Source organism: Convolutriloba macropyga, chromosome 5 (assembly GCF_964194025.1).
Source record: "Convolutriloba macropyga chromosome 5, txConMacr16.3, whole genome shotgun sequence".
Taxonomy (NCBI): Eukaryota; Metazoa; Xenacoelomorpha; order Acoela; family Convolutidae; genus Convolutriloba; species Convolutriloba macropyga.
The window spans coordinates 12,246,947-12,273,459 of record NC_134472.1 but is presented as its reverse complement, the minus strand read 5'-3'; the positions used below and the strand labels follow the sequence as shown (position 1 = coordinate 12,273,459).

The following is a 26,513-nucleotide window of genomic DNA, read 5'->3' as shown; positions in this document are numbered from 1 at the left end:
ATATTTAAAGTTTTCAAATCTTCTTAAGTTTTAGCTATTCTTTTTAATTTTTATGAAAAAAGGTTCTAGAAATTAAATTTATTCTGTTTGGAAATTTTATAAGAAATTATCCTTTTTGACAAATATTATAAACTATTGCAAGTTCAATTTTTATTCCAAAATCAAGTCTACTTTCAAAAACCAGTTTTTAGCAGCAGTATTTGAAATAAACCTCCATAATTAGGGGCTGAACCTGTATTAATTAATTGTGCTTACCAATTTTTAACCCTCAAGGTGTTCACGAGATGAGTCGTATTAACCCACCACCCAAGGACCAGTTGGGACCCGAGGACAGTTTCTTCGATGCAAAAGTGCCCCCCGAATTGGTGGGGGACCCGAATTATCATGGAGTCCCGAAGCGATACGAAGAGACGAAGCCATTCTTCACCCAGAAGTTGTCCCACAAAAATATCTTAGGTTAATATTTTCAGATTTTTCAGATATTTCCTTGCGAATGAATAGAAAAAAAACGAGAAACTTGCACGTTAGCGAAAGTTAATCTTGCGAATTTTCAGACATCGGTGCTCAGTACCACGAGGAATTGATGATGAAGCTTGGTAACGAGAAGGAATCAGCAGTGAGAGAGGCAATTGAGTCAGCCGAGAAGCAAGCAGCTGAGACTTTGAGAACGGAAGTTGAGAGACTTCATGAATATGCGGCTGCAGATAGAGAGAGGGCATTGAAACAGTTGCAACAGTTGCATGATCAGCAATTGACTGTTAGATTATCATCTTGATTATTAAGTTCAATTGATCAACACTCAAACGCCTTCTTATGAATTTAGGGGAGATTCGACGCCTTGTTAAATTGAACTCGCGCGATTCGAAGCTGAGCTAAAATTCCATAAAAAACTTCAGCGTATTTTTTTGGCCAATACAGGTGTTCATGATCTTGGGTGTAACACACGTCCTAAACATTTCTGACTAAATGGACCACAGCTATCAGTTTTAAAACCTTATTTTAAGTTCAATGTGAGAAATTAAAAAAAATATAGCAGGACAAGTCCTGACGTACAATTCAAAGAATTTTCATTGACTAAACAGAAAAACTAGACCAAGAATAGACTATGAGTGAATTGAGAAAACCATTTTAAAAAAAATCAGATCAAACAATAAGAAAAAAAAACAGAAAATCAATGTCAAAATGCCGCATGTGAACAAAAAAAAACAAGCGAGAAATCAAAATTCAATTCAAACAAGAAACTAGGCCTAGAATGAGCTGTGAATGGATTGGGAAAACCATTTGGAAAAAAATCCGATCCAATTAATTGAAAAAATCAGTAAAAATCAGAGTGAAATTGCTGCATGTGAACAAAAAACCACTACCGAGAAACCGAATTTTTGTTCAAACACCATTTTCTCACTCTACTTAAAAATTAGAGCAAAAAAAAATCACGCCGCAAAACCACTCGCTTTTTCGCTCTATTTCCTGTTTCGGCGTGACCAAAATCACTACTCCAATTTGACTTCAAAAATCATGAAAATGTGTGAACAGATCTTAAAAAAAGACAGCGCCCCAATACAATTCAAATTCTTTGAATTGTAAAAAACAAATTGAAAAACTACCTTTCATTTTTTCCACTACTGAGCAAACAAGATGGAATAGTCTTTTTTGAACGCTATTGTTTGCCAAAAGAAACAATGCTAAGAAAATATGAAATTCTCTTCGTTATCAAGAAATTATCCGATGAAAATGAATATTGAATTTTTAGTTCTCTTTTCAAGAAGTAGCACACATATTTTTTGTTAATTTCAGGTAAATTTTTTATCAGTTACAATAAACGTACATTTTGAGGGCTGTGATTATAACAGAGAAAAACTTCAATTAACCTAAACATCAGTTCTAAAATTTCTTTTTTAGTTGCTCACCAAACCGTTTGCAAATTAATTTTCTCAAGAGCCAACTTACAGATAGGCGCTAATTGGCATGTGCTGTCTTCTTAATGAGCAATTAGCAATGTTATTGCTAATCAATGCAATTAGTTACAAAAAAGGCTTCCTACGATTTCTGTCTAAATGGCACGCTGCCAGCTATTATTAAATTAGCAATATAGTCATTTGGCCATGCTTTGCGGCCCGTGGGACTTGATATGAAACTATCACAGCCAAACCTGGGATTAAGTTATCCACTTAATTATGACAAAACATGCCTTTAATGTCGACTGCTATTTGGCGGGATGTAATGATAGAGGGGTTAAATGATACAGGGGTGGGTGAATAAATCGGGGTTAAATGATAGGGGGTTAAATGAATAGGGGTGAAAAGAAGTAAAATCCTATTGTGGTAAATAATGAGAAATTTGAGTAACTTAAGTCCAGCAAATGTTCTTTTGCAACAACTGCATATATAATTGCCAACGCCCTCCCTGGCAAGAGAAAGGAAGGCAGTCCAAAGAATGCAGTCCATAGAATTATTTGTTTGTCAAAAAATTTTTAAAAAATTACTGTCATAAAATTTTCTCTTAATAATCTGTTTGTCAAGGGTTTGAATATGGTCACTCAAGTTGTGCAAGTATATACATAAAAATGTCCAATATAGTCCGAAGAGTTTACGTTTTATCTAGTGAGATATAATTTTTGATAATCTAATCTTAATCTTTGATCATGATGGAATTAAACTTAGAATGATAGTTCCATATCTGTCACTTAGAGTAATCATTGGTGCGATTGAAGGTTATTTTAAACCAGGTTTAGACCTTGACTAATTTATGAACAGACCATGCGTGACCGAAAACTGGTAGGCACATTAAAAACGTTCCCCCGCTCCCTACAAAGATTTTTGAGCTTTTCAAGGAGTCGAGGACTAAAACAGGGAAGACATTTTTCCTCTATCCAAACACAATTATGGGCCACAGGGACTTCTGCTGCTGTGGGGGGGGGGGGGGGGTGTTGCACACCAAACAGACCGGAAATTAGGCTAGCAAGAGCGAATACGGATACAAAAAAATTGTGAATTAGGTAACTATGAAATTAAAATCGGCCCATGACTGCGTTTGTGTTTGTTTCAGGAGGAAAAAATGAAGATTGAGAGCCAATTGAACCAATTCTGGCAAGTCAAAATGGAGGAAGTAAGTTTTTTCATTCTTAGTAAAATGAAACCCAATAAGTCTTGCTAAAATTGTCGAATAATAAGGCTCTTAAGGATCTCAATATTATAATAATCTCAATATATCTTAACGATCTTATGAGCCAAAGTTTTTGAGATAAGATTTTTTATCTTTTTCTTTGTCAAAATTCTATGTATCTGATCGATATTCCATTTAGCTCAACTTTATACTGAATGACTCAGATTTTTGTAAAAGTTAATTGGTTGATAATAACTCCAAGGAATCTAGGAATTCGCAAATATATTCTTTTCATTGTGTAATGTAATCTTCTCCGGAGCTTAATGGCAATTTCTGTATCGCAAATAAGTGATCAAAATGGTTGATGTCAATTAGATTCCGATGGTTGTATGTGTGTGATGTGTGTGTGTGTGTAGTTGGCAGAAGAGAAAGAGTCAGAGATGCGAAAGGCGGTGGAGAGGACGAGAGAGGCATGCATGGCAGAGTTGAACACAATGGTGAATAAAGCAAGGAAAGAGGAGAGACAGAAGGCCATCGAAGAACAACAAAAGGCCAAACAGTTAGTTGTCAAACACACATACACACGCGAACACACAAGCACACACACACAAACACCCACAAACATACACACAAACATACACACGCACATATATATCTAGATACACACGCACATATATTTTTAGATAGAAATATTGTATAATTTGGAGGTTTCATTGCTAAAGGCGATTTCTGGATAGTATTTTGCATATTGATAATCGCAACAATCAGCTTGTGCTCTGTATTGTGTGCCAAGTCACGACTCCAGTCATCCAAGATTTGTTTTCTTGCAAGATTCGTACTAATTTTTATTAAGTCAGCTTGCAAGTTTCTGTATCCTTAGTACGAATCTTGTAAGATCTTACAAGTGTATTAAACAGACCTTACAAGATAATTATGCCTCTTGCGAAAAATTGTAAGATCTTACTTCCTTTAGTACGAAACTTGCAAGTTCTAACAAGATAACAATTCATCGTACTAACTTGATACGATTTCACATATTCTAATATGTTTCTTATAAAAAAATTTCAAGATTCAGCAAGTTTTGGCTATCGTTAGTACGAACCTTGCAAGTTTTGACAACAAAACATCTCTCCGTACTTACTAGTATGATTTCACAATCTCTAATAAACTTCTGACTAAAACTTACAAATTTAAAAAACATTGTCTCTCATTAGTATGAAACTTGCGAACGTTCTTACAAGATAACAATTCCTCGTACTATCTTAGTACGATTTCACATTCCCTGATAGGCATCTAAATAAAATTTACAAGATTTTAGTACAAACTTGCAAGTTCTTACAAGAGAACAGTTCTTCATCTAACTTAGTACGGTTTCACATTCACTATTACGTTTCTCAGAAAAATTTAACATATTAAGCCAGTAGTTGGCTGAAAAATTGCAAGTTCTCTCAAGGCAGCAATTCATCAAACTAACTAAGAACGAATTCAAATTCTCTAATACTCTTTTTTTAGTGAAATTAAACAAAATCACTAAGATTGGCCAGCATTAGCCCAAACCTTGCAAAATTTTAAACCGCTCTTTGCCATAATGACCTAGTACAATTTTAGACTGCTTAATACCGTTCGAAAATAAAAACCTATTTCCAATGAGATTAGTTAAATTCATTTAAACAGTAAAAAACACATTTGAATTTGAAAATAAAAACATTATTGCCGCCTCAATCAGACGCCAGCATCAGGACGGCATGTTAAATTTCAGAGCTAACAAAAATTTTTTACGACTGAAACAGTTATTTTGGTCTTTTGTGTATTTTGAAAATCAGGTCCGAGTTTTATTATAAATCGACTTGCTTAATAGTGATCGTAATACAATGTTTGCACAATTTGAAATGCAAGATGTCGATATACACAAAAACAGTGGAAGTTCTGAAATCTATTTTCTTTTATTGTAACGGCTGCTCTCCTTGTGTTTCACAAAAAAAGTTTTACACCGCCCAGTTCGTTCTGAGTGGTTACAAAATCTGTCCGGATACTTCGTTGATGCAATTTGCTTTTGTAACCGTATATCCGCTCTGCTGTACTTACCGTTGCATTAACTATTCAGTTCGTAACTATTGGCTAATCTTAATTTTTTCAACTATCAATTTGAACTGGATTGCTACAGATCACACAATACGGGATCTCTTTATGTATACCAGTTCAATCCGATAGAAAAAACAAATCGAAGACAAAGATATATGTCTAAGACCTGTTTGTGCAAAAATATTTAAATTTAAACTTAAGTTGGCTTTTGCTATTTGTACTCACAAGTTGAAAATACCAGAAGTTGGGGTTGTAACAGTTGAATTTCAGCTCCAATAATTCATTGATGCAAGACACAGTAACAGAATTTACTGCTCAAGAATAATATTTGGAATACAAGACACAGTGACAATTTATTGCTCAGGAATATTTCTAGTTCAAGACACAGTAACACGTTATTTACTGCTCAAGACAATTTGTTTTGCAAAATTGTGCTGAGTTATACTTTAAGCAGTTTTCTGCGGCTGCTACTTTGAGTTCTGTGTGTTGCTTTTTGTTATTTTCCCCTTTTCTCTTTTTTCTCACGTGACAAACTGTAACTAGAACTAGAACTATAACTATAACTAATAAATGACTAGGACAACAGAAAGTGTTTTGTTTCTATTTTCCCTCTTACGCAATTTTGTTATTCTTTAAGCTCAACTCCAACATAGCCGGCCCAGTTTTCCTTCGTGAAAACATCATCCTCACTTGGTAGTACTGGATCGAGCTTCACTACGGGCCTCTTGTAGTATCCATACTTTGTTCGGGTTTTCGCTGATCGAATCAATCCGTCGAACCCTTCAAAGGTTTCGGTTATTCGACCCAGATTGTAATATCCACGTTTGTCACTGTCTTCCACTAACCACACAAGATCACCCTGCTGAAGACTTCTGTCCGTTGTAGTCTGCCATTTCTTACGACTGTTCAACATTGGCAAGTACTCTTTACGGAATCTGTCCCAGATGAGGTCTGCGTAAGCTTGCGTTTGTCGGAAGAGCTTTCTATGATCAACAAATTGCTCTGAACCTGATAGATACGGTAAAAAAAGGTTCTTGTTGCCAAGTAGGAAATGGTTTGGAGTAATAGCTTCTAAATCGGTAGCATCAGAACTGACCTGTGTCAGCGGTCTAGCATTCAACGTCTGTTCAACAAGACACATCGTGGTTGACAGAACATCTTCCGTGACTGATCGATTGCCCAGCACGGCATGCATTGCCTTCTTACAACTCCTAACCAGTCTTTCCCACACTGCTCCAAAGTGTGGAGCTGCAGGTTGGTTGAACTTCCATCTGATTCCTTGTTGACTCAGATGTTCTTCAATTTGCCTCTTGTTCCATGCTGCTATATACTCTGCCAGTTCTTTTTCAGCTCCAACGAAGTTTGTCCCGTTATCGCTAATCATTTTGACCGGTTTGCCTCTTCGAGCAATGAATCACGTAATTGCGTTCAGACAACAATCAGTGTCTAGTTTTGGTACAATCTCTATATGTACCGCTCGTACAGTAAGGCATGTGAAAAGACAGCACCAGCGCTTTTCTTTTCTTCGACCAACCTTTACTGTGAATGGTCCGAAATAGTCTACGCCCACATTCGAGAACACTGTTGATGTGACTAATCTTTCTTCAGGTAGATCTGCCATTACTGGTGCCTTTGTTTGGGCTCTTCTCTTTCGACATCTAATGCATTTGTTTTTGATCGATCTCAAAGCATTTCGTATGCCTAGGATCCAGAATTTCTGCTGAACTATGTTTCTGACATGTTCAGTACCTTCGTGATGACTATTCTTATGTTCTTTTTTCAAGAATAATTCAATTACTTGGTGCTTCCAATGTGACAGTATTGGATGCTTCATTTCGAAGCTCAATTGTTTTTTACCTATTCTGCCTTGGGCACGAATAGGTCCTTGCTGGTCTATGAATGGTGAAAACTGGAGGATTTTGCTGTTTTTTGGAATTTCCTTTTCAGCCTTGAGAGATTTCATCTCTTCCGCAAACTGTTCTTGCTGCAGTAGTCTGAAGATGCTTGCTTGTGCACCCTCTCTTTCTTCAACACTTAGTGTTTTTGTTGCCGGTTTGTGTTTTCTAAATACGCGCTGTACGTATGCCATTGTATTTACCAGTCGATTGAAATTGCTAAATCGTTCCCACTGAATCATCGGCTTCTCTTCAACCTTAGCTGAGAAGACCATATCTTCGTTTTGTTCGTCTGAAGCAAATGTTAAATTCACCTGTTCAGGCCATTCGTTCTCTCGTTGCCTCAACCAGGCCGACCCAGTGAGCCATTCACTTCTCTCGAGTTCGTCAACATCGATCGCTCGTGTCCCGATGTCAGCTGGATTGTTAATACCACTCACATGATTCCACTGTGAAACATTAGTTATATCCAAAATCTCAGCCACCCTGTTTGCAAAAAACACCTGTTGCTTCCGGTGGGAGCTGTGAATCCATTGCAGAACAGTAGTGGAGTCGGTCCAAAAGTTAGAACTGTGAATCTTCGATTCGTGTTCCTTCATTATCTGCTCTTTAAGTCTCACCGCCATCACTGCTGCTTGTATTTCCAAGAGTGGTATAGAAAGGTGTCGCATTGGTGAAACTCGGCACTTTCCGATTACAAATGCTAGGTCTGCTGAGTATTCTTTGGGCTTTGAACGTAGGTATGCCACAGCGCACATTGTGTCTTCAGATGCGTCAGCAAACACATGAAGTTCCCATTTGTTCTTGGCTGTGCTGAAGTATCTTCTATCAATGCTGGTTTCTGCTACTTCTGGAAGCTGCGCCTTCCACTTCAGAAACTCTTCTTCTTCGTTAAGTTCTACTGAGTTGTCCCAATGTTGTCCATTTTTGGTCCAGATGCTCTTCAGGAGTCGTCTCATATGGACACTGAATGGTGCAAACAGTCCAAGAGCATCAAACACTGAAGAAACTAGAGATAAGATCTTCCTTTGGGTGATTGGGGTCTCAACTTCTTTGCTTGTACCTCTATAAACCTGTAGACTATCATCGGTAATCGTCCACTGAAGCCCAAGCACCGATGACCCTTCCTGGTTGGGCTCTACTTCAACCTGCTTTGTTTTGCTGATTGATCTTAAGTCCTCTGGGATTGCGTCGGTTACCACTTCGCTGTTGGTGATCCATTTCTTCAGTTCAAATCCATGTTTTTGAGAGAAGAGATTGCAGTTGTTTGAAAATCTTGATTGCTTCTTCAGGTGTTTCGATTGACTTGATGAAATCGTCCATGTAGAAGTTGTTTTGGATTGTTTTTGCTGCAATTGGGAACTCGTCCTCGTTATCAATGGCTACTCGCTTCAGAGCGTAGTTGGCACATGTTGGTGACCTCTTTATTCCGAAAACATGACGTTGATACTCGTAAATTTGCACAGGTCCGTCCATTGTTGGTCGCCACAAGAATCTCAAGCAGCTTTTATCCCGTTCAGCAACTTGCACTTGAAGAAACATTGATTCAATATCTGCGGTTAGGGCAATTGGTCCTTCTCGAAATCTGAATATTGTTCCGATCAATCCGTGTAGTAGATCGGGTCCGGCTAACAACTTGTCATTTAGGCAGATATCCTTGTATTTTGCTGCAGCGTTGCAAACACGGCGATCTTTACCCGGTTTGTTGGGGTTTAGTACTGGATGGTGTGGCAAATACCATTCCTTTCCGAAATTGCCCTTGACTTCCGATTTACCAAGGATATTCACAAATCCCTTTTCAACATCTGTATCAATTGACTGTTGAAACAATTCTTTAATTTAGGGTCTCGTTGGAATCTTCGTTCCAGTGAGTAGAGCTGACCAAGGGCCGAGCCGTAGTTGTTTGGAAGATTGGGTTCTGGTTCATTCCAGAGCATGCCCACTTCGTGCCGCTCGCCTGTAAACTTTGTTGTGCTCTCTAGAAAGTTGTGCTCTTCTGAGCTTGTTGCTTTTTCTTTGATTGACTTACAACATTTATTTTGGAAGCATAAGTTTCTATGTCCCACCATGATTGGATAATTTCTGTCACTTTCACATCTTCTGTGGATGCAAAGGGACAAACATTTTGACTTTTCTTTCCTCTCATGGGACCACTGAGTACCCATCCTAATTCTGTTAAGACGGCGAAAGGCTCACTTCGTGTTCCAATCTTATAGTCCAATGGACGTTGAATTTCGTAGGCATCTTGCCCAAGTATGATGCCTACTTCCATCAGGTTGAATCTTCTGTTAGTGAGAACAATCAGGTGTCTGAAGTTGTTCTACAGTTCCCTGTAATCGTATATTGTGTTTCCCAACGAGATTGATGGGTATGTGAACGCTTCAACTGAATGCACCTCTGAATTTAGTCCCTTTATTGTGATAGGAACCTTCTCTGTCCTCAAATCTTGCGTCCCATGTATGCCAGCTATGTTCAAGGTAACGTCCGTGCCTTTTGCTTGTAGTTGATCCTTGACACTTTGATCGATGAATGATACTGTTGACCCACTATCGAGGAAAGCGTAGGTAGTCAACCTGTTACTACCACTCTGAACCGATACAGGAACTATTTGAAGAAAACTAGTAACTTGGTTACTCTGGTTGATTGTTGCTGCGCTTACGTTAACTGCGTGACTACCCTCGTCCAATTGGTTTTCTGAGTGTAGCATTCTGTTGTGCTTTTTGGTACATCCATTTATACCGCACGGGTGGACTTTACAATCTTTGATTGCATGCCCTTTCCCCAGACATCCATAACATAAACGTTCTTTTCTCACTGCTGCATAGCGATCGGTGACATTCATATTTTAAATATTGGACAGTTCCATATTTTATGAGTGCCATCCGCTAGTGGGCAGGTGTTGTTTTGCATTTGCTTCGTTTCGTTCGCATTCGAACTCGCAGTAACGTTTGACGATTTTGAGAATCGTTTTTCCTTGTTAGCGTTTAGTCGATCATCTTCTTTCCGTTCGCTCTTGGTTGATGGCATTCCTTCATGGACAAAAGCCATTCGAGCTAACCATTTTTCAAGAAGAGTGAGATCGGGCCCATCTTCTTGACACTCGTCAACGAAAAAGAACCACTTTTCTTTCAAGTTTGGGGGCAGTTTTTCAATTGCCACTTGCAGTGTTGAACTTGATTGCAGGTCGCCCTCATAGTTGTATTGCTTCAGTACATTAACTTGGTTTCTGATTGTTATTGAGTAATCAATTATAGCCGTTGAGTCGTGCATTCGAATTGGTTGTTGTTTGCGCAACATGTTAAGCTGAGCGTCGACAATTAGGTAAGGTCACCCAAACTTCCGTCCCAGGAGTTCCCACGCTTGAGCGTAGAATTCTCCCAAATAGCTCATTCCTGATATAGCTGACTTTGCTTTACCTGTCAACAAAGTTTTCAAGTGGCTCATTTTCTCTGAGTCGGGTATATCGCGACGGTGAACCGTCGCTTTGAACATATTCGACCACTCCGGCCACTCTAGGGGGTTTCCGTCGAAAGAACTCAACTTCAACTTAGGTAGCTGACTACTACTGCTTGGTTTATTGCGCTTAAACTTGTCTTGTTCCCGGGCTGTGCTGGCACGTTCTCCGCTTGGTGAACGTGACTTAAGTACACCTTCGCGATTGAAGCTTACCCTGGGATAACTGTTGTCGATCCTGGTTTTCGCACGCTCGAAACTATAATCGTACAAGTTGGAGAATTTATCCGAGTTATCGAGCCAACCGGAGACATCTTTATTCTTCGGGGTCTTCCAGTTGAATGGTGATCTACTTCGAATACTAGGGGCTGCACTATCATCAGAATCTGGTGCTCTTGCGTCAAGAGCTTCTTTCTCGTATTCCAGTTTCAGTGCGCCTTCTTCTTCAAAAAGTTGCATCTCCATTTCAAGCTCTTTCCTTTTCAATTCGAATTCAATTTTCTTTAACCTCATTTTTGATGTAAAATCTTTCTCTAGAGCCGCAAGCTTTTCTGCCTTTTTAGCTCGTTTATCAGAGGAGGCCTTTGAATTTTTGTCTTTGTTTGGGTTTCCATTTTCAACAGTTCTTTGAGAAACTCCTACAACACTCTGTGAATTCTTAGCGGCAGTTGGTTCTACGTCGCTTGTCAATTGAACAGTTTGCATCTGCTGATCCGTCATGTTTGTTTCTCCGTGAATGTATGGTAACCAGTCTGCGTTTTATGTTTGTAAGAAATTTATTCGCTGTTCTTTGTAACGTTCAAACAATTCGGGATCACGAAGAATATTTGCTCGCTTTCGGTAAAGAATGTAAAGAGAGTCGTCAAGTTTCAGCACTTGTTTATAGATGGTCTTGAGTTTGCTTGATCTATCGTTGTTTCTGGTTAGCTCCTGGCCCTCCTGAATTTTTGCTTCGATTTGTTTTTTGGAGTTGCTAATCTGTCTTTGCAAAATGTCTTGACTCTGTGACGGAGTCACTGCGTTTGTACTTTGGGACTGCAGCTTGAATCTCTACAGTACCTTTTTGTTTATTTGCCTTAATTAAGCCTTGCTATTTAACTTCTAATGCACTTTGCCTAGTTGGCTTTGCGTCGTTTAATTGCCTGTTGAGTTTTGTTCTCGTTCGTCGATGACTTCGTCACTTGGACTGTTGGGTTGGACAGCAGTTTATTCCACTGTCCGGGTGGGCGGATCAAATGTAACGGCTGCTCTCCTTGTGTTTCACAAAGAAAGTTTTACACCGCCCAGTTCGTTCTGAGTGGTTACAAAATCTGTCCGGATACTTCGTTGATGCAGTTTGCTTTTGTAACTGTATATCCGCTCTGCTGTACTTACCGTTGCATTAACTATTCAGTTCGTAACTATTGGCTAATCTTAGTTTTTTCAACTATCAATTTGAACTGGATTGCTACAGATCACACAATACGGGATCCCTTTATGTATACCAGTTCAATCCGATAGAAAAAACAAATCGTAGACAAAGATATATGTCTAAGACCTGTTTGTGCAAAAATATTTAAATTTAAACTTAAGTTGGCTTATGCTATTTGTACTCACAAGTTGAGAATACCAGAAGTTGGGGTTGTAACAATTGAATTTCAGCTCCAATAATTCGTTGATGCAAGACACAGTAACAGAATTTACTGCTCCAGAATAATATTTGGAATACAAGACACAGTGACAATTTACTTCTCAGGAATATTTCTAGTTCAAGACACAGTAACACGTTATTTACTGCTCAAGACAATTTGTTTTTCAATATTTTGCTGAGTTATACTTTAAGCCGTTTTCTGCGGCTGCTACGTTGAGTTCTGTGTGTTGCTTTTTGTTATTTTCCCTTTTCTCTTTTTTCTCACGTGACAAACTGTAACTAGAACTAGAACTATAACTATAACTATTAGATGACTAGGACAACAGAAAGTGTTTTGTTTCTATTTTCCCTCCTACGCAATTTTGTTATTCCTTAAACTCAGCTCCAACATTTTGTGTAAATAATTTGCGAACTAACCAATTTAAGAGCGTCGTTTCAACATTCCCCTTTTAAATTCCATTTAACTGGTCGAACTATAGAAAATATAATGCAGTCTTCTGTTTTTACAGAAGCTTAATATTGACAGCAAGTGCGGTTCGGGGTTCAAACATCGAGTCCGAAATGAATGTTTTGTGAAATAAATTGTTCTTGTGTTCTCCAGTTACTTGGTTTTATTAATTGTTAGGGGTTTTTATAATACCATAGAGTACTTAGTTGTTTGATTCTTTTTTTTAAAAAAGTTTGCAAAAGTTACTAATGTTCAATTTATCGATATTTTTTGTCCAAATTGAGCTCTTTTTCCCTCTCTCCCACACACACACACACACACACACACACACACACACACACGCACGCACATGCACACACAGAGAGATAAACACATACACACACACACTCTCTCTCTCTCTCACTCTCTCTCTCTCTCTCACACACACACACACACACTGTTTCTCTCTCTCTCTCTATCTCTCTCTCTCTCTCTCTCTCTCTCTCTCTCTCTCGCCTTTATCATTACTTAAACAGAGTTAACTATAGCGAATTCACATTTTTTAAATTATAAAATCGTTTTTGGTCACTCTAACTCCTTTGTTCATGTTATTTTAAAAGGCTTCTCAGCGGTCTCAATTAGTTTTGTTTTGTATCTTTCTGAGGGGTGTCTTTTATTGTTTTTTTGAGTTGTTACCGTTTTTATGGAGTTTTGACTTTGTTTTCGGTGATTCTTCAATTTGATTAACTTGATTCGATTGGTATCGTTTTAGAATCTCTAAAAGCAAGTCGAGTTTTTTGGGGTTGTGTTTATGCATTTTTTTGCCAATTTTTACGCTGTTTCTTCCGCTTGTTGTGCATTTTGGTGCAATTTTTGTTGTTCAGTTGTTAATTTCGACTATTTTATGGGTTTTTTTGTTACTCACAAGAGACACTGGACTATTTGATAGGCAGGTTTCTTATCAAACGAAGTCAACAAAATCTGCCTTATTTGAAGTTCTTAGAGAAAACAATTTTAGCGGATCTGACGAATTTCTTGTTCTCTGTTTACATAGTTGTCTGGTTACATGTTGTTCTTATTTCGTCGTCTTTTTTCTATCATCAACGTTTGGAACGAAAATGACTTCGCATGGTCCGCTGAGAACAAAGTTTATTTTTAATGTTGCATCTTGTTAAAAATAATTAAGAATTTTTTTTTCATGTATCGGTTTTCTCATTTTATTATTGCCCCTCTTTAAATTCACGTTCCTTGGTATACTTAAGTTTTTAAAAATACTGAGTAGTTGGCTTAATAAATGTAGAAAAGTTAAGTTTTATTTCGCGTTGAGATCTTTGGCTCCTTATTTTTTGTCAATATATAAAAATTTTATTACTACAACTCACTTTCTAGTTATGAACAAACTGTTTTTCAACATCAATCTGGTCCTATTGGGTGGCAAGCCAACCAGACTGTTTATCACTGCGTCAACAAATTCTATACAATTGATCAGCTCAATTTTCCCCCTCATTGGAGGCGGCAACATTTAACTATCAACTATCTGTATTTGCTAGTGGGATGTTCCTAATTAGTTGCGAATTTTCCAACCATTTTCTAGTTTTCTCGTACGTTTTGTTAATTTCAAAAATAAAATGCTTAGTATAAATAGTGTTTCACTTTTTCTGCTGTAGCTTGACCTGTAGATTAAAAATTAATGCAATTATTTGTAGCTATTTTGCACGAGATTTCTGATTTAGAAAGCACCGGTAATTTTGCTGCATTTTTTGCTGCAAGTTTCGAGAGTCTGGATTGCTAATTGTATGTAATAATTGTCCTTAATTATAATTTAATTATTATGTTCGTAATTATTTAATCAAATTGTTCGCTAACTTCTAGAAAAAGTAGGTATTTGATTGTGTTTTCTTTTTGTGGTTGAACAACTTTTGTTTTCACATGCTTGCTTGACAAACTTATACAGTAACAGTTTTTTTAGCTATGAAAAGGTGATGGAAAAATAAAATAAATCTTAAAACTTTACAAAGGGAGTTAATTATCAATTATAGATAAATTCTTTCATAAGGTGTTGGGTAAATTTGTCAATTTCAGACGCCCGCCGTTTTTAATGTTGTTCGCATGCTGTTCACATTTCCGTGCAAAAAAGTTTTCATCTTAACTGTTCATTTTTTCCGCCTTTTATGGTAACACTTCAAACAGTTGCTCAGTCCTATTTTTGTTCACGTAATTCTTTTCAACCTGAAATTTGAGATTTACATGACTATACATAAAATTTACTTTTGAAGGAGTTAACATGAACCAAATACTTATCAGCAGTTGCTGTTTGTGACCTTAAATCCTTGCCGAAATTAATGTACTTTTGGCTCAAAACCAAGAAGTGAGATCAAAAAGGTTACAGAAAGGCTGGTTGAAAACCAAAAATACGTGATTGGAAAAATCTTATTAAGGTCTATTTAAAAATTGGTTCCACTAGCGGCAATTTTGGAATGCTATTTTGCAGGTCATTTCCTGTTTCTTCAGGCTTTGATTTATTTTTATCTACTGAACTCCAAATTAAAATGCAGACGATGTAGTTTATGCGCTGAAAAAGGAAGTAATTTGTTAGAATTATTGGAAGGTTTATTTGTGTTTTGTTAAGATAACTTTAGTAAATCCTGAGGCAGTACTGCACAAGTTTACTTAATTTTGAGGCTAAAAATGGGGCGTTACAGTTTTTCATGTTGGGGCCAATTGCGTCCAGAAACATATCATAGTTGATTTAAAGATTCATAGATTTATCAATTAGCAATTTGCTTTTATGACGCCCTGTGCGAAAGAGAAAGGCTGTCTTGCAAGATCTTGCAAAATTCTTATAAAAGAAGCTTATCTCGTAAGATCTTACAAGACGAATGGCTATCTTGTAAGATTCTTGCACGTACGCTCCGGTAGACCTGAATTCTCATTGGTTATTTTGCGCGCAATTTTCTTCTTTTAATGCATTGGAAACTTAAGAAATGAGTGCGCACATTTGAGCAATTTTTGGAGGCATGGTTTATTTAAAAATTGCTTTTCAAGATAACAAACTCAATTTGTTTTTGTTACAAGACGAAATGTTACATTTTACTTTTGGTTTAATGCCAAAAATTAAAGCTTCCAAAAACATAAAACCACTATAAATTACTTTTCTTTTTTTCGTTGAACGCTTTTTTGAAAAACAAGTTGTTGAATTAATTGTCTTTAAATAGATGTTTTCTTTTCTTCGCTCAATCTTGAGGAACAGAAAAATGCCACATATAGTCGTACGCCAATTACTACCGTATTTAATGTAATTCTGAAAAAAAATTTCTGTTTTTCAAGTTTTGTACTATTGAAAAAAAATTACACCATGTTTTTCGTTATGTCAAACATCTCAAAATTTTATGCGATTTTTTCTACGAAAAGAATAGTTGCATTGGGAACGCTTGCAAGACGAATGTTAATCTTGTAGGATTTTTTATGAGACGAATGTTTGTTTTATAAAAATCTTATAAAGCAAATGCTTATCTTGTAAGACCATGCATGTTCTTGTAAGATTCTGACAGAATATTACAAGATCTTACAAGATAACCATTCGCAGCACACTCAAGCGTGTATGAAGAGTTGCTATCTTAAACCTTTAATAAAAACAATTTTAAATAGAAGGGCAGTGTTTCAATTTAGAAGAATTCAAATTTCTGAAAACAAGATCAAGAGGTAGCCTTAACCCAACAATTTTGAAAAATCTCTGAGTACGCTCATTTTGGTGAAATTTGCCCAAGGTTTGGTGAGATCAACTATTCGATTGCACTGTTGATAGGCCCTCAAAAAATTAGGTGAAGCTTAACGTGGTTTATGAAGTACGCTGACCGATGTCCACTTCTCTGTATATTTTTTAAATTGCTTAAACCTGAATTGAACACACAGTACCAGCGCAATTATAAAAATGCAACATTCAAGGTAAATCTGAAAATTTGTGTAAGCAATTTTGAATGACGAGATTAGTTTTCAACGAGGTAATTTCTATCGTATCTTGAGTCATATTAGCCAAAACACCGAAACTGCAAAGCTACTGACACATCTGTTGCGTACAACACAGATCAAGTAACCATTTTGTGTTGTGAGATAATTGTTTAAAAAAATGAACAATATAATCAAAAACTTCAAAAAGTGTTTTGTCAGATCTTCACTCCGAGACCCGTTTTAAGCAATTGTTGAAATGGGAGCTCAAAAACAACCATCAGTAGTCCATCACGATTGAACATATTAACAATAACGTATATGGTTGGTCAAAGAGCAACAAATTTGTTTTAAAAGAAAAGAAAGGAAAGTAATTGTTTTAGTTTTCGCATTTTTCACCTCAGGAACACCCACAAAAAATGTAGTGCAAAACTAACCTAAAAACCTGAGAGATGAGTCAGAAAGCAGTGATGTGATAAATGCGTTTTTTTGCCTTCTTCTCCTCCGCGCCTGTAATGAGCAATTATTGCGGAGTAAGCATAAAAATTTTTATTTAGTTTTGTTCAAAAAAAACAAACGTCAAAACGAAATATGTTAACACAAAAAATTGCTGTCAGGTCATTTTAATAAGATCGGCAATCAATTTTGGACAATTAACTACTCAGATTTTATATTTAGTTGAATAAAACAGGAAACTTGCTCACTTAATTTTAGTATCTCTGCCAGCAATTTGTGCTGGCTCCATCTTTCTCGAAATGAACCTATCTATTCTGTGGGGCCGCACTTGGAAAAATTACCCCTTTTCATCATTTTTTCCTGGACAAGTACCGTGAGCTCATTTTTTCCGCAGAAAAACGTGTTCTCGAAACACTTTTCGTTTGAAAGAAAAAATGTGACCCGAACGTTAGGATTCAGATTTTTTTAAATAACCGAACTGTCAGCTATTATGCGGTAATTGGGAAAAAGGAGAGATGGGAGCTCTAAAACTAGTTAATTCTTCATAGCCACTAGCTAACGCAAGCGACACTATTATAACAAAAAACAATTCATTTAATTGAAGGTTTGAAATTCTCCTGAATTTCAGTTAACCTAACTGCATTAATTGACAAAGTGTCTCCTTTTATATTGAAATTTAAGAATCAGATATGTAATAGTCAACAGATGAAATCAATTTCCTTTGTTAATTACTCTTTTCAAAGTTTTCATGGCGTTCTTTTCAAAATTTTCATGGCGTTTTCTTTTATCAACCGGAATAGAAAAAGTTTTCCCACGAAGAATTAGACTCAAAAGTCAGATAACTTCCACCTTTTTTGGAGTTCTCTCTCCCTGCAGATTCTGATTTTAGTCTGAAACTGATCAGTGGAGACTGCTTGAATCATAGTAATAAATTAATTTAAGTGGTAAACAGAAATTTAACGCTGATAGTACTTAAAAATAACAAAAGGAGACAAATGTCAAATTCAATTAAACGACACATCAATTTAGACTTCTGCTACTTGAGGCAACACTGTTTCTAAATTCAAAGCTAACGCACATGGTTTTAAACGATCAAGTTTTTAGTTTTTAACTAAATTCAGTTCCAACATCAGTTAGCTAAACAGTTTGAGCTACATTAAAATTGATTGATTGTCACAATATTTGAACACTGATCAGCTATTTCAAGTAGGCGAAAGAATATAATTCAAAGCTCAAAATTTCAGTTATACTGATTTTGATATCAAGTTTGCTTTCAAAAAGTGCGTGTTGAAATCATGTAATGGGATAATGAACAAAGCAAAAATGTGTACATCAACCGAAAATTGAATCTTCTTTTCATTACGTTAGTCGAGAACACAAGTTAATCTTGCAACAAAAGAAATATTATGAAGGACCTAATATGTTTTTCACGTGATTGATTGATAATTCGATGTCTTTGTTTCTCTTTCTGATGTTTCTTATTTTTTTACATTTAACTGTTGAGGCTTCCTAATTGTTTTGATTCTAGGATAAGACGTAGGATAACATAGGACCTAGAGGAAGGCTCTTTTGGCTTTATTAAGCGCTTTTGGTTTCTTCGAGCAGATTTATTCTCACAAAAAGATTGTAGGAAACAGTAAATCGTACAAGATCTAACAACAATTTTGCAAAAGGTAACAGTGTCCTGCAATAGTCTTGGAAGATTAACATTCGTTTCTAACTCGGGTAGTTCAAATGTATGTATAAAATTTGTGTGTACAAAAGATTCCACCTGCATACACATGATATATGGTGTCTGAAAAACAAGTTTTCTATATTTTTCTTTATATATAAAAGCATTCCCCATACTAGTACTCTTACTTGCATCTGCAATTGGTCTAAAGTTTCTAATTGAAGGGATAGGTTACGAGTTTGAGCAATACTTTACACGTCATTTTCTTACCGAACTTACATAAGCAAAAAAAAAACCTATGCGCTCAATTCAGAAATTTTTTAATAATTGTTGACGATGACGTCAATTTATTTTTGAGAAAAACTTAAAGTTGTAATCTTGTATGAGTATTTAGTAAGTTGTATCTTATAAATTATTTAATCACCTAATTTTGAAAAATCAATTGATAGAAAAAGCATAACAAGTTTTTTTTTCGTCTAGTTTTCTTCAGAAAAAAAAATTTTACTGTTGTTTTTTTGATAAGGAGATTCTGGGAAGACTTTTTATTCTAAATTAGATTAGGACTAGTAGCAAACGGAAAATATGAGGCTCGATTGGTAAAGCAAACGTTTATATTGCGAATGGAGTTGATAAAGCACGGCAAGCAGTAATGTAAAAGAGCACTCAAAATAAGTCAATAGAAGTTAAAGTTTTTTGTATGCCACGCAGGTTGAAAAATTGTAAATTTTGGAGATAAATGAGTATTTATTTTTCGGTTATCTTTTTGTATTACTTTGCTGAGTTAAATTATGTTTAGTGTAAGAGTCTTTATCCTTTTGGTTTTCGGGTTAGTGTTTTGGCGTGCACTCAAAATCATCCTGAACATTTCCAACGCATGCCGGACCAATTTTTGCTCGAAATTACAGGGCAATGTCGAGTGCACGAGCGCACTTGAGCCTGAGGCAGATACGAGAGCGCTTCAGTCTGATCATTAACGGTTGGAGCGCAATTGGATCTGATCATAAACGGTTCGAAGGCAACTGGGTCTGATCAAAAACGGTTTTAACAGAAATTCGGTATGACCAGAGACCATTTCGAGCGCATTATTTCTTTAATATTTTGTATTTTTTCAACTGAGAGATCATGGCTATGCGTTGTGACCAGAGCCTAATCTATAATCCGGAGGCCTTGATCACAGCCAAGGGTTCCAGCTGATATCATATGAAAAGATCATATAAAACTGACTATGTAAAGTCGGCGTGAAGAAAACTACCTTAAAACAAGGTGAGCTAAATAAGGTGAAGAAAGTTGGGGTAAACTAAGGTTGGAATTCTTATAAGGTAAAATGAAACTTTTATTCAGTTCGTATTTGCATGATTAAACTCTAGAAGTGTTCGTTATATTTTTGGGGCAAAAACAGACTCTACTTATAACTCTTCTTTTACAGAGTCAATTTCAGTCGTGTCATATACCTTTTTATGGTCAATTTGGTCTTTAATTTTATCTATATAAAATATGGTAATAATAAATAACATGTAGGGAGCATGAAGAGAAGCTACGGACAGCTTGGTAGTTATTTCATTTAACTTTGAACACCTTGATAAAAAAACTGCACGCTTTACGAATTTTCTTTGTTTTTCTGAAAATAAATCTTCACTGACATTTTTTGAACTAAACAGTCTACGAAAAGTTTTTCATAACAAGCCTAGATTAAATCACACGGAAGATCAGCGGCCGTTAATTTCTTCTGGAAGTTATAAGTATAGTTTTTCTGCAATTGCTGAAGCAGGCAAACAACAATGCTAAAGGGCACTAAAAAAGGGCAACCAACGTAACGGTATTTGTATAATTGCCAGGCACACTGACAAAGTTTTAAGTTTCGAAAATAATACAGTTGGTGCATTTGGGTTATCTTACTGTATTACTTCAATGTGTTAAATTATGTTGGTTCATTGTAACAGTCATCATCGCTTTAGCTGTGACGTTAGTGCTGCGGTGTTCAATTTTGTTAGTTTCAAAATGAAACAATAATTTTATTCTTCAAACAATTTTTAATTGGTTTAGGAATGCTCCAGAACCACCAGATATCAAAAAGCATTCCCGCTGACCACATAAATTTGAGGCAAAGTTAGCGTAATATAAGGTAAGTTGAGGAAAGTAAAGAAAAATGGCGTTATAGGGTAAATTTTGTCTTAACTTTTCCAGTTTGTATATGCATTATTAAAATGCAGAGAAGTGGTAGCTACAGGAATATTTTGGGGCCAAAACGGGCTCGACTCCTGTTTTGGTTATTCATTTTTACCTCATGAAAAGTCCAGCGTGGATTTTTTTTGAGAAGTGATGAGTTCATCTGCCTCGAGCAATATACCTTTTTATGGTCCATTTGGTTTAAACGTAGACATTTCATTTCATTGTGTGGTCGAGAATGCTCTTTTATTCGTTGTTGGTCAAAAATACGGAAACAGCTTATTATTTCACGTGTAGGGAGCATGAAGAGAAGCTTAGGAAGGAGAGAGAAGTGGCGATGGCTGACAAGGAGAGTGCTATGGCGAGGATGAAGGAATTGTTGACAGAGGAGAGGGACACTGCAGTTGCAGCTGCCAAGATCCAGGAACAGAACATGGCTGCCAGCGAACTGGCTGCAATCATCAGTGCACAGGTAGCAGTTACTCAGATCCTTACTTAAACCTTTCTTAGTGGTTCGTTAGCTCAAAATGGTCTCAAAAGGTCTGATTGAGTGGGTCCAACTTCTGTTATGTTGATGTCATAATTAATTGAATCGTTTCGCGAGTTAAAAGCTGTTGAGTGATTTCGTAAACTGGTTTAATTATTAAAAATAACCAGCATGAGGTTCATAACCAAGTTATTTCTCATGCCATATGAAAAATGGGATGATTAGCATGTATCCACTGAAACTTCTAATCAGTTCTTTGAATTTGAAAAGAAATCTTAGTGTTTGTAGTCCTTTCATTCAATTTCTTTGATTTGCTGACTTTTAATAGTCGTTGTTGTGGCCCTTTTTAGAACTATAGAAGGTTATGTTTTGTCAAACAAAAATGAAAATTTCAAATATTGTACTTTTTAGTCCCACTTTATTTGTGAAATCAGATAGCAATGTATGAGTTGTTATATTGCATATTACAAAATTTAAGAAGATGATAAGGTATCTTCTATGTAAAAGCTGTCCACTAGAAAATGTGCTTTAATACTGAAAGACCCTTTGCCCAAAGTTTCAAAGACCTTCAAAGTTTCACCAGAAAACTCTCCAATCAAAATTAAGGATTGAGAGTTATCTAATTAATTTACGGTTGATTTACGTAAGTTTTAAGGGAACATTTGGAAAAGTTTTCGAAAAAGTGATTCTTACAATCATAATTACAGGGGGATCACGTTTTACTGGTCCCCCTCACCCCCCCCCCCCTCCTTAGTTGTTTAAACCGTTTTCTTATTCTCGTATGTCAGGAAAGGCTGTTGGACAGCGTAGATCCCAATGAGCCACAGCTTATTGTCTTGGAATTCTAAAATATGTTGATTGTGTCAAAGATATTTGGGAGTCTTTAAGGCTTCATAGGAAAAAGCACCTGAATCTGTTACCATGCCATTACTTTTTTCAAGCTAACAAGGAGGCTAGGTAATGTGCGATTGCACATAAGGTTCCGACCCCGCTCATCCTCAATTTCGGCATAAATGTCTACCAAATGAGGAACAGGTAGAAAACCCTCAAAATTTGAAGTTTTTCTCCAACAAAATTGGTGTATGAATGCAAAGACAGCTTCCAACGCAAATAACTCAGCAGAGTAAAAAATGAGGCATTTGATTGATAAAATCGGCGATTATTAAGAAAGCGAGGCAAGACAGACGAGCAGCAAAATCACATAACAACAACAAACATTAAATACAACCAAAACTTTATTTCCATTTTAAAAAAAAAAACTTAATAAAAAAGAGAAATGGCGTCAGATACAACTCAAACTAAACAAAATATTTTGTACTTTACTAGAGAAGATATGGGACCATTCGATAATAAGGCTCGGCAACAATTACACAAAAAGAACAAAAATATTAAAGTTAAAATATTCGCCAATACTTCTTAAAAATAATTAATTTCGAAGTAATAAAAACCATTAGAAATCAAATGAAAACATAACACAGGATTTTGACAGGAGGGCATTAAGACCTTTCATATTCAATTTTTTATGCGGTTACAAAAAAAAAACAACAAATAGCGACAACGAACAAAAATTCAATTAAAATTTGCGAGAAAACGCTGTCGAAGCCGTAAAGCCATTTTTAACCCTAAAAAAATGTTAACTTTAGCTTTCCTCGAAAAAAAATGATTTGGCATGTGAGTTTTGATTACCAGGACTAGGTAACAAGTAGAAAAAAAGAAAACGAATGCAAAATTAAGTAATATTTTTGTATTTTTAGAAAAAAATTATTTCTAAAGTCATGAAAGCCGATAGCTACAAAATGAATTGATAAAATATGTTAATTTGTTCGTACTGGCTTCGACACGAATTGAAAAATCCGTGTCGAAGCCAGTAAAGTCATAAAGAACTCTTGAACAACATTACATTTTGTGACAGCAAAACCGTGTGAGACCTTCCCTTGAAAACAATTTTGTCAAATATGACCAGTATTTAACGAGACTAGGTAACAAACAGACAACAAAAAGGAAAAAAATTGCGGAATAATGACGTGTTATTTTTCAACACCAATAGATTTCAAAGTCATGAAAGACAACACCTATCTACTCAAGTCAGAATATCAGCTCTTCTCCTTTCCAATAAAAAACCATTGAAACCTGCTATTATACAGGAAACTTCATACGCTTACGAAAAGAGTAAAAACGACAAATAAAGAAAAACTAAAAAAATTCAATCAAATAACTTAACAAAAGGGTATCGAAGCCGCAGACGCCATAATCCATATCTTTTGAAAATTTGACATAATTAATTGTGCTTTATATTGGACGCCAATAATTTGATAAGTGATTTTGTGAAAAATATGATAATGTGACAAAACCAAAAAAAATGAAAAATGGGTAAAGGCCTGAAGATCAAAACAAAATTGCAAAATCTAGTAGTATCAAAGCCAAGAAACCATAATTTAAGCGTAAGTCTGCAAAAAAAAAATTTTTATTTCAGTAGAAAGAAGAATCATACTTTCCTTGCTGACACTAACCTACAAGTTAACCAAATCAAGAAGGAAAAGTCAGAGGCAAAGTGCAACAAGCCATAATTTATTTGAAAATCAGACATTTCTAAAAATAAGTAACAAAACAGATACACTAATTTGGAGTTGCTTAGGAAGCCAATGGGACCTATCACCATTGAGCTTTGATTTGAAATAATCTGTTCATTAATTATTATAAACAAGATCGAGTTTTATTAAAAAAAACCGACTGATTACAATCCGAATTAATTTTAGATTGTTACAGTCCAAGATTGCTGTTCATCCATTTTGAACACCTAATTTTTCACTTATTGTCGATATATGTAATTTGTTAGTTAAAAAAGCAAAAAATGAATGCTTCGTTCTTGATAATCAAGAAGTAAAGTTAGCAAAAAAAGGGCAAACTTTCAATTACAGAGCATTCTCGATAAAAGTGGAAGTAAGATCAGCCCCTTTTTGAGTTTAAAAGATTGTGTAACGGAAACTTTAATCAAAGTGAACTCAAAAAGCTTATTCCGTGCCTTTTTGATGAAAATTTCTGAATTTTGAAACATTTAGCCAAAATTTAAGCCAAAAAAATTAAATCAAAATAGTCAACAATACTTTTTGTCTTTAAAAATAATATCAGCAACACTATTCCGTAAAATACTTTTTAAATTGTAGCCAAAATAGACGAAAATTTAGGCAAAAATGCCGGAAAATGTCAATAAAAAGTAACGCAAATTGGTCTAATATTCACAAGAATTAAAACATCGATAACTTGCTTTAGAAAACGAAATTTAAAAAACTCTTTTTAATTCCATATTCTTTGCTGGACGGTTTTTTAATGATACCACTCACTTCTCTCTACGATGAATATATCGCTCGGTCAAAATTGTCTGAAAAAAACCCATTTGGTATAGTTCCCCCCCCCCTCAAGAGGGGTCGGAACAAAAAGCTGATAACCAATAACTACTCACTCAAAATTAGTTTAACTACAATGGATAAATTTTTATTTCAGTAGAAAGAAGAATCATACTTTCCTTGCTGACACTAACCTACAAGTTAACCAAATCAAGAAAGAAAAGTCAGAGGCAAAGTGCAATAAGCCATAATTTATTTGAAAATCAGACATTTCTAAAAATCAAAACGACTATAAGTTTTCCGGTAACAAAACAGATACAATAATTTGGAGTTGCTTAGGAAGCCTATGGGAGCTATACTTTTTGAGCTTTGATTTGAAATGTTCTGTTCTTTAATTAATATAAATAAGATCGAATTTTAATAAAAAAAACCGACTGATTACAATCCGAATTAATTTTGGATTGTTACAGTCCAAGATTGCTGTTCATCCAATTTGAACACCTAGTTTTTCACTTATTGTCGATATAGATAATTTGTTAGTTGAAAAAGCAAAAATGAATGCTTCGTTCCTGATAATCAACAAGTAAAGTTAGCAAAAAACGGCAAAATTTCAATTACAGAGCATTCTCGATAAAAGTGGAAGTAAGATCAGCTCCCTTTTGAGTTTAAAAGATTGTGTTATTGGTTTTTGGGTGTGTACCTCCGGAAACTTTAATCAAAGTGAACTAAAAAAAGCTTATTCCGTGCCTTTTTGATGAAAATTTCTGAATTTTGAAACATTTAGCCAAAATTTAAGCCAAAAAAATTAAATCAAAATAGTCAACAATACTTTTTGTCTTTAAAAATAATATCAGCAACACTATTCCGTAAAATACTTATTAAATGGTAGCAAAATAGACGAAAATTTAGGCAAAAATGCCGGAAAATGTCAATAAAAAATAACGCAAATTGGTCTAATATTCACAAAAATTAAAACATCGATAACTTGCTCTAGAAAACGAAATTTAAAAAACTCTTTTTCATTCCATATTCTTTGCTGGACGGTTTTTCTAATGATACCACTCACTTCTCTCTACGATGCATATATCGCTCGGTCAAAATTGTCTGAACAAAAAGAACCCATTTGGTATAGTTCCTCCCCTCCCCCCCCCCCCCTCAAGAGGTGTCGGAACAAAAAGCTGATAACCAATGACTACTCACTCAAAATTAGTTTAACTACAATGGATAAACCCAAGTTTTAGAAAAAAATGCTTCATTATTAAAAAACCAATCGTCGTCTGCAGTCTTGATCCCAAGACTTCAAAAGGATATTAGAAATTAGCTTTGATTGCTTTATCAGCTCAACTTGACCTTCCAAAATAATACATATTTTGAGTATTGTTTTTAGAGGTACAGTGATAAACTTTGGAAAAATTTCTAGTTTTGCTTTGCTCTTGAAAAGAACCTTAACGTGTTTCAGACTGAAAAGTTATTGCAAATTGAAGCCGAAGTCAAAAACCGAGAAACCGAAATTGGATTGAGAGACGAAACGATACAACGACTTGATAGAGAGAGACTGAAACTGCTCTCAGATCTGAATGACCAGAAGCTGCGTCTCCAGCACCTAGTAGACCACGTGAAGCACTTTACACCTGGTGAAAATGAGCACTTAATTGACAAACGAGGCGTGAAGGGCTACATTCCCGACGTCACTCCAATAATTGAAGGAACTGATTTTTGAGAATTGTACATTAACTGATATCTGCTTTCGTTTTTTATTGAGACTTGAATTCAATCGTTAGTAAAAATTTAGGAGTTAAATTTTATGAACGTTTATTACATTTGGTCCAGCCTACAATCAAATTTATAAACAAA

General features: G+C 35.7%; 1 protein-coding gene across 1 annotated transcript; it reads left to right on the top strand.

Annotated features, from left to right (window-relative positions):
- On the top strand, positions 1-26,513 carry LOC142339804 (uncharacterized). The gene is made up of 6 exons (XM_075390084.1): positions 1-456; positions 555-757; positions 3,046-3,105; positions 3,519-3,661; positions 21,126-21,300; positions 26,119-26,513. The coding sequence occupies exons 1-6, from the start codon at positions 285-287 to the stop codon at positions 26,377-26,379; spliced, it is 1,014 nt and encodes a 337-aa protein (XP_075246199.1). The 5' UTR covers positions 1-284; the 3' UTR covers positions 26,380-26,513.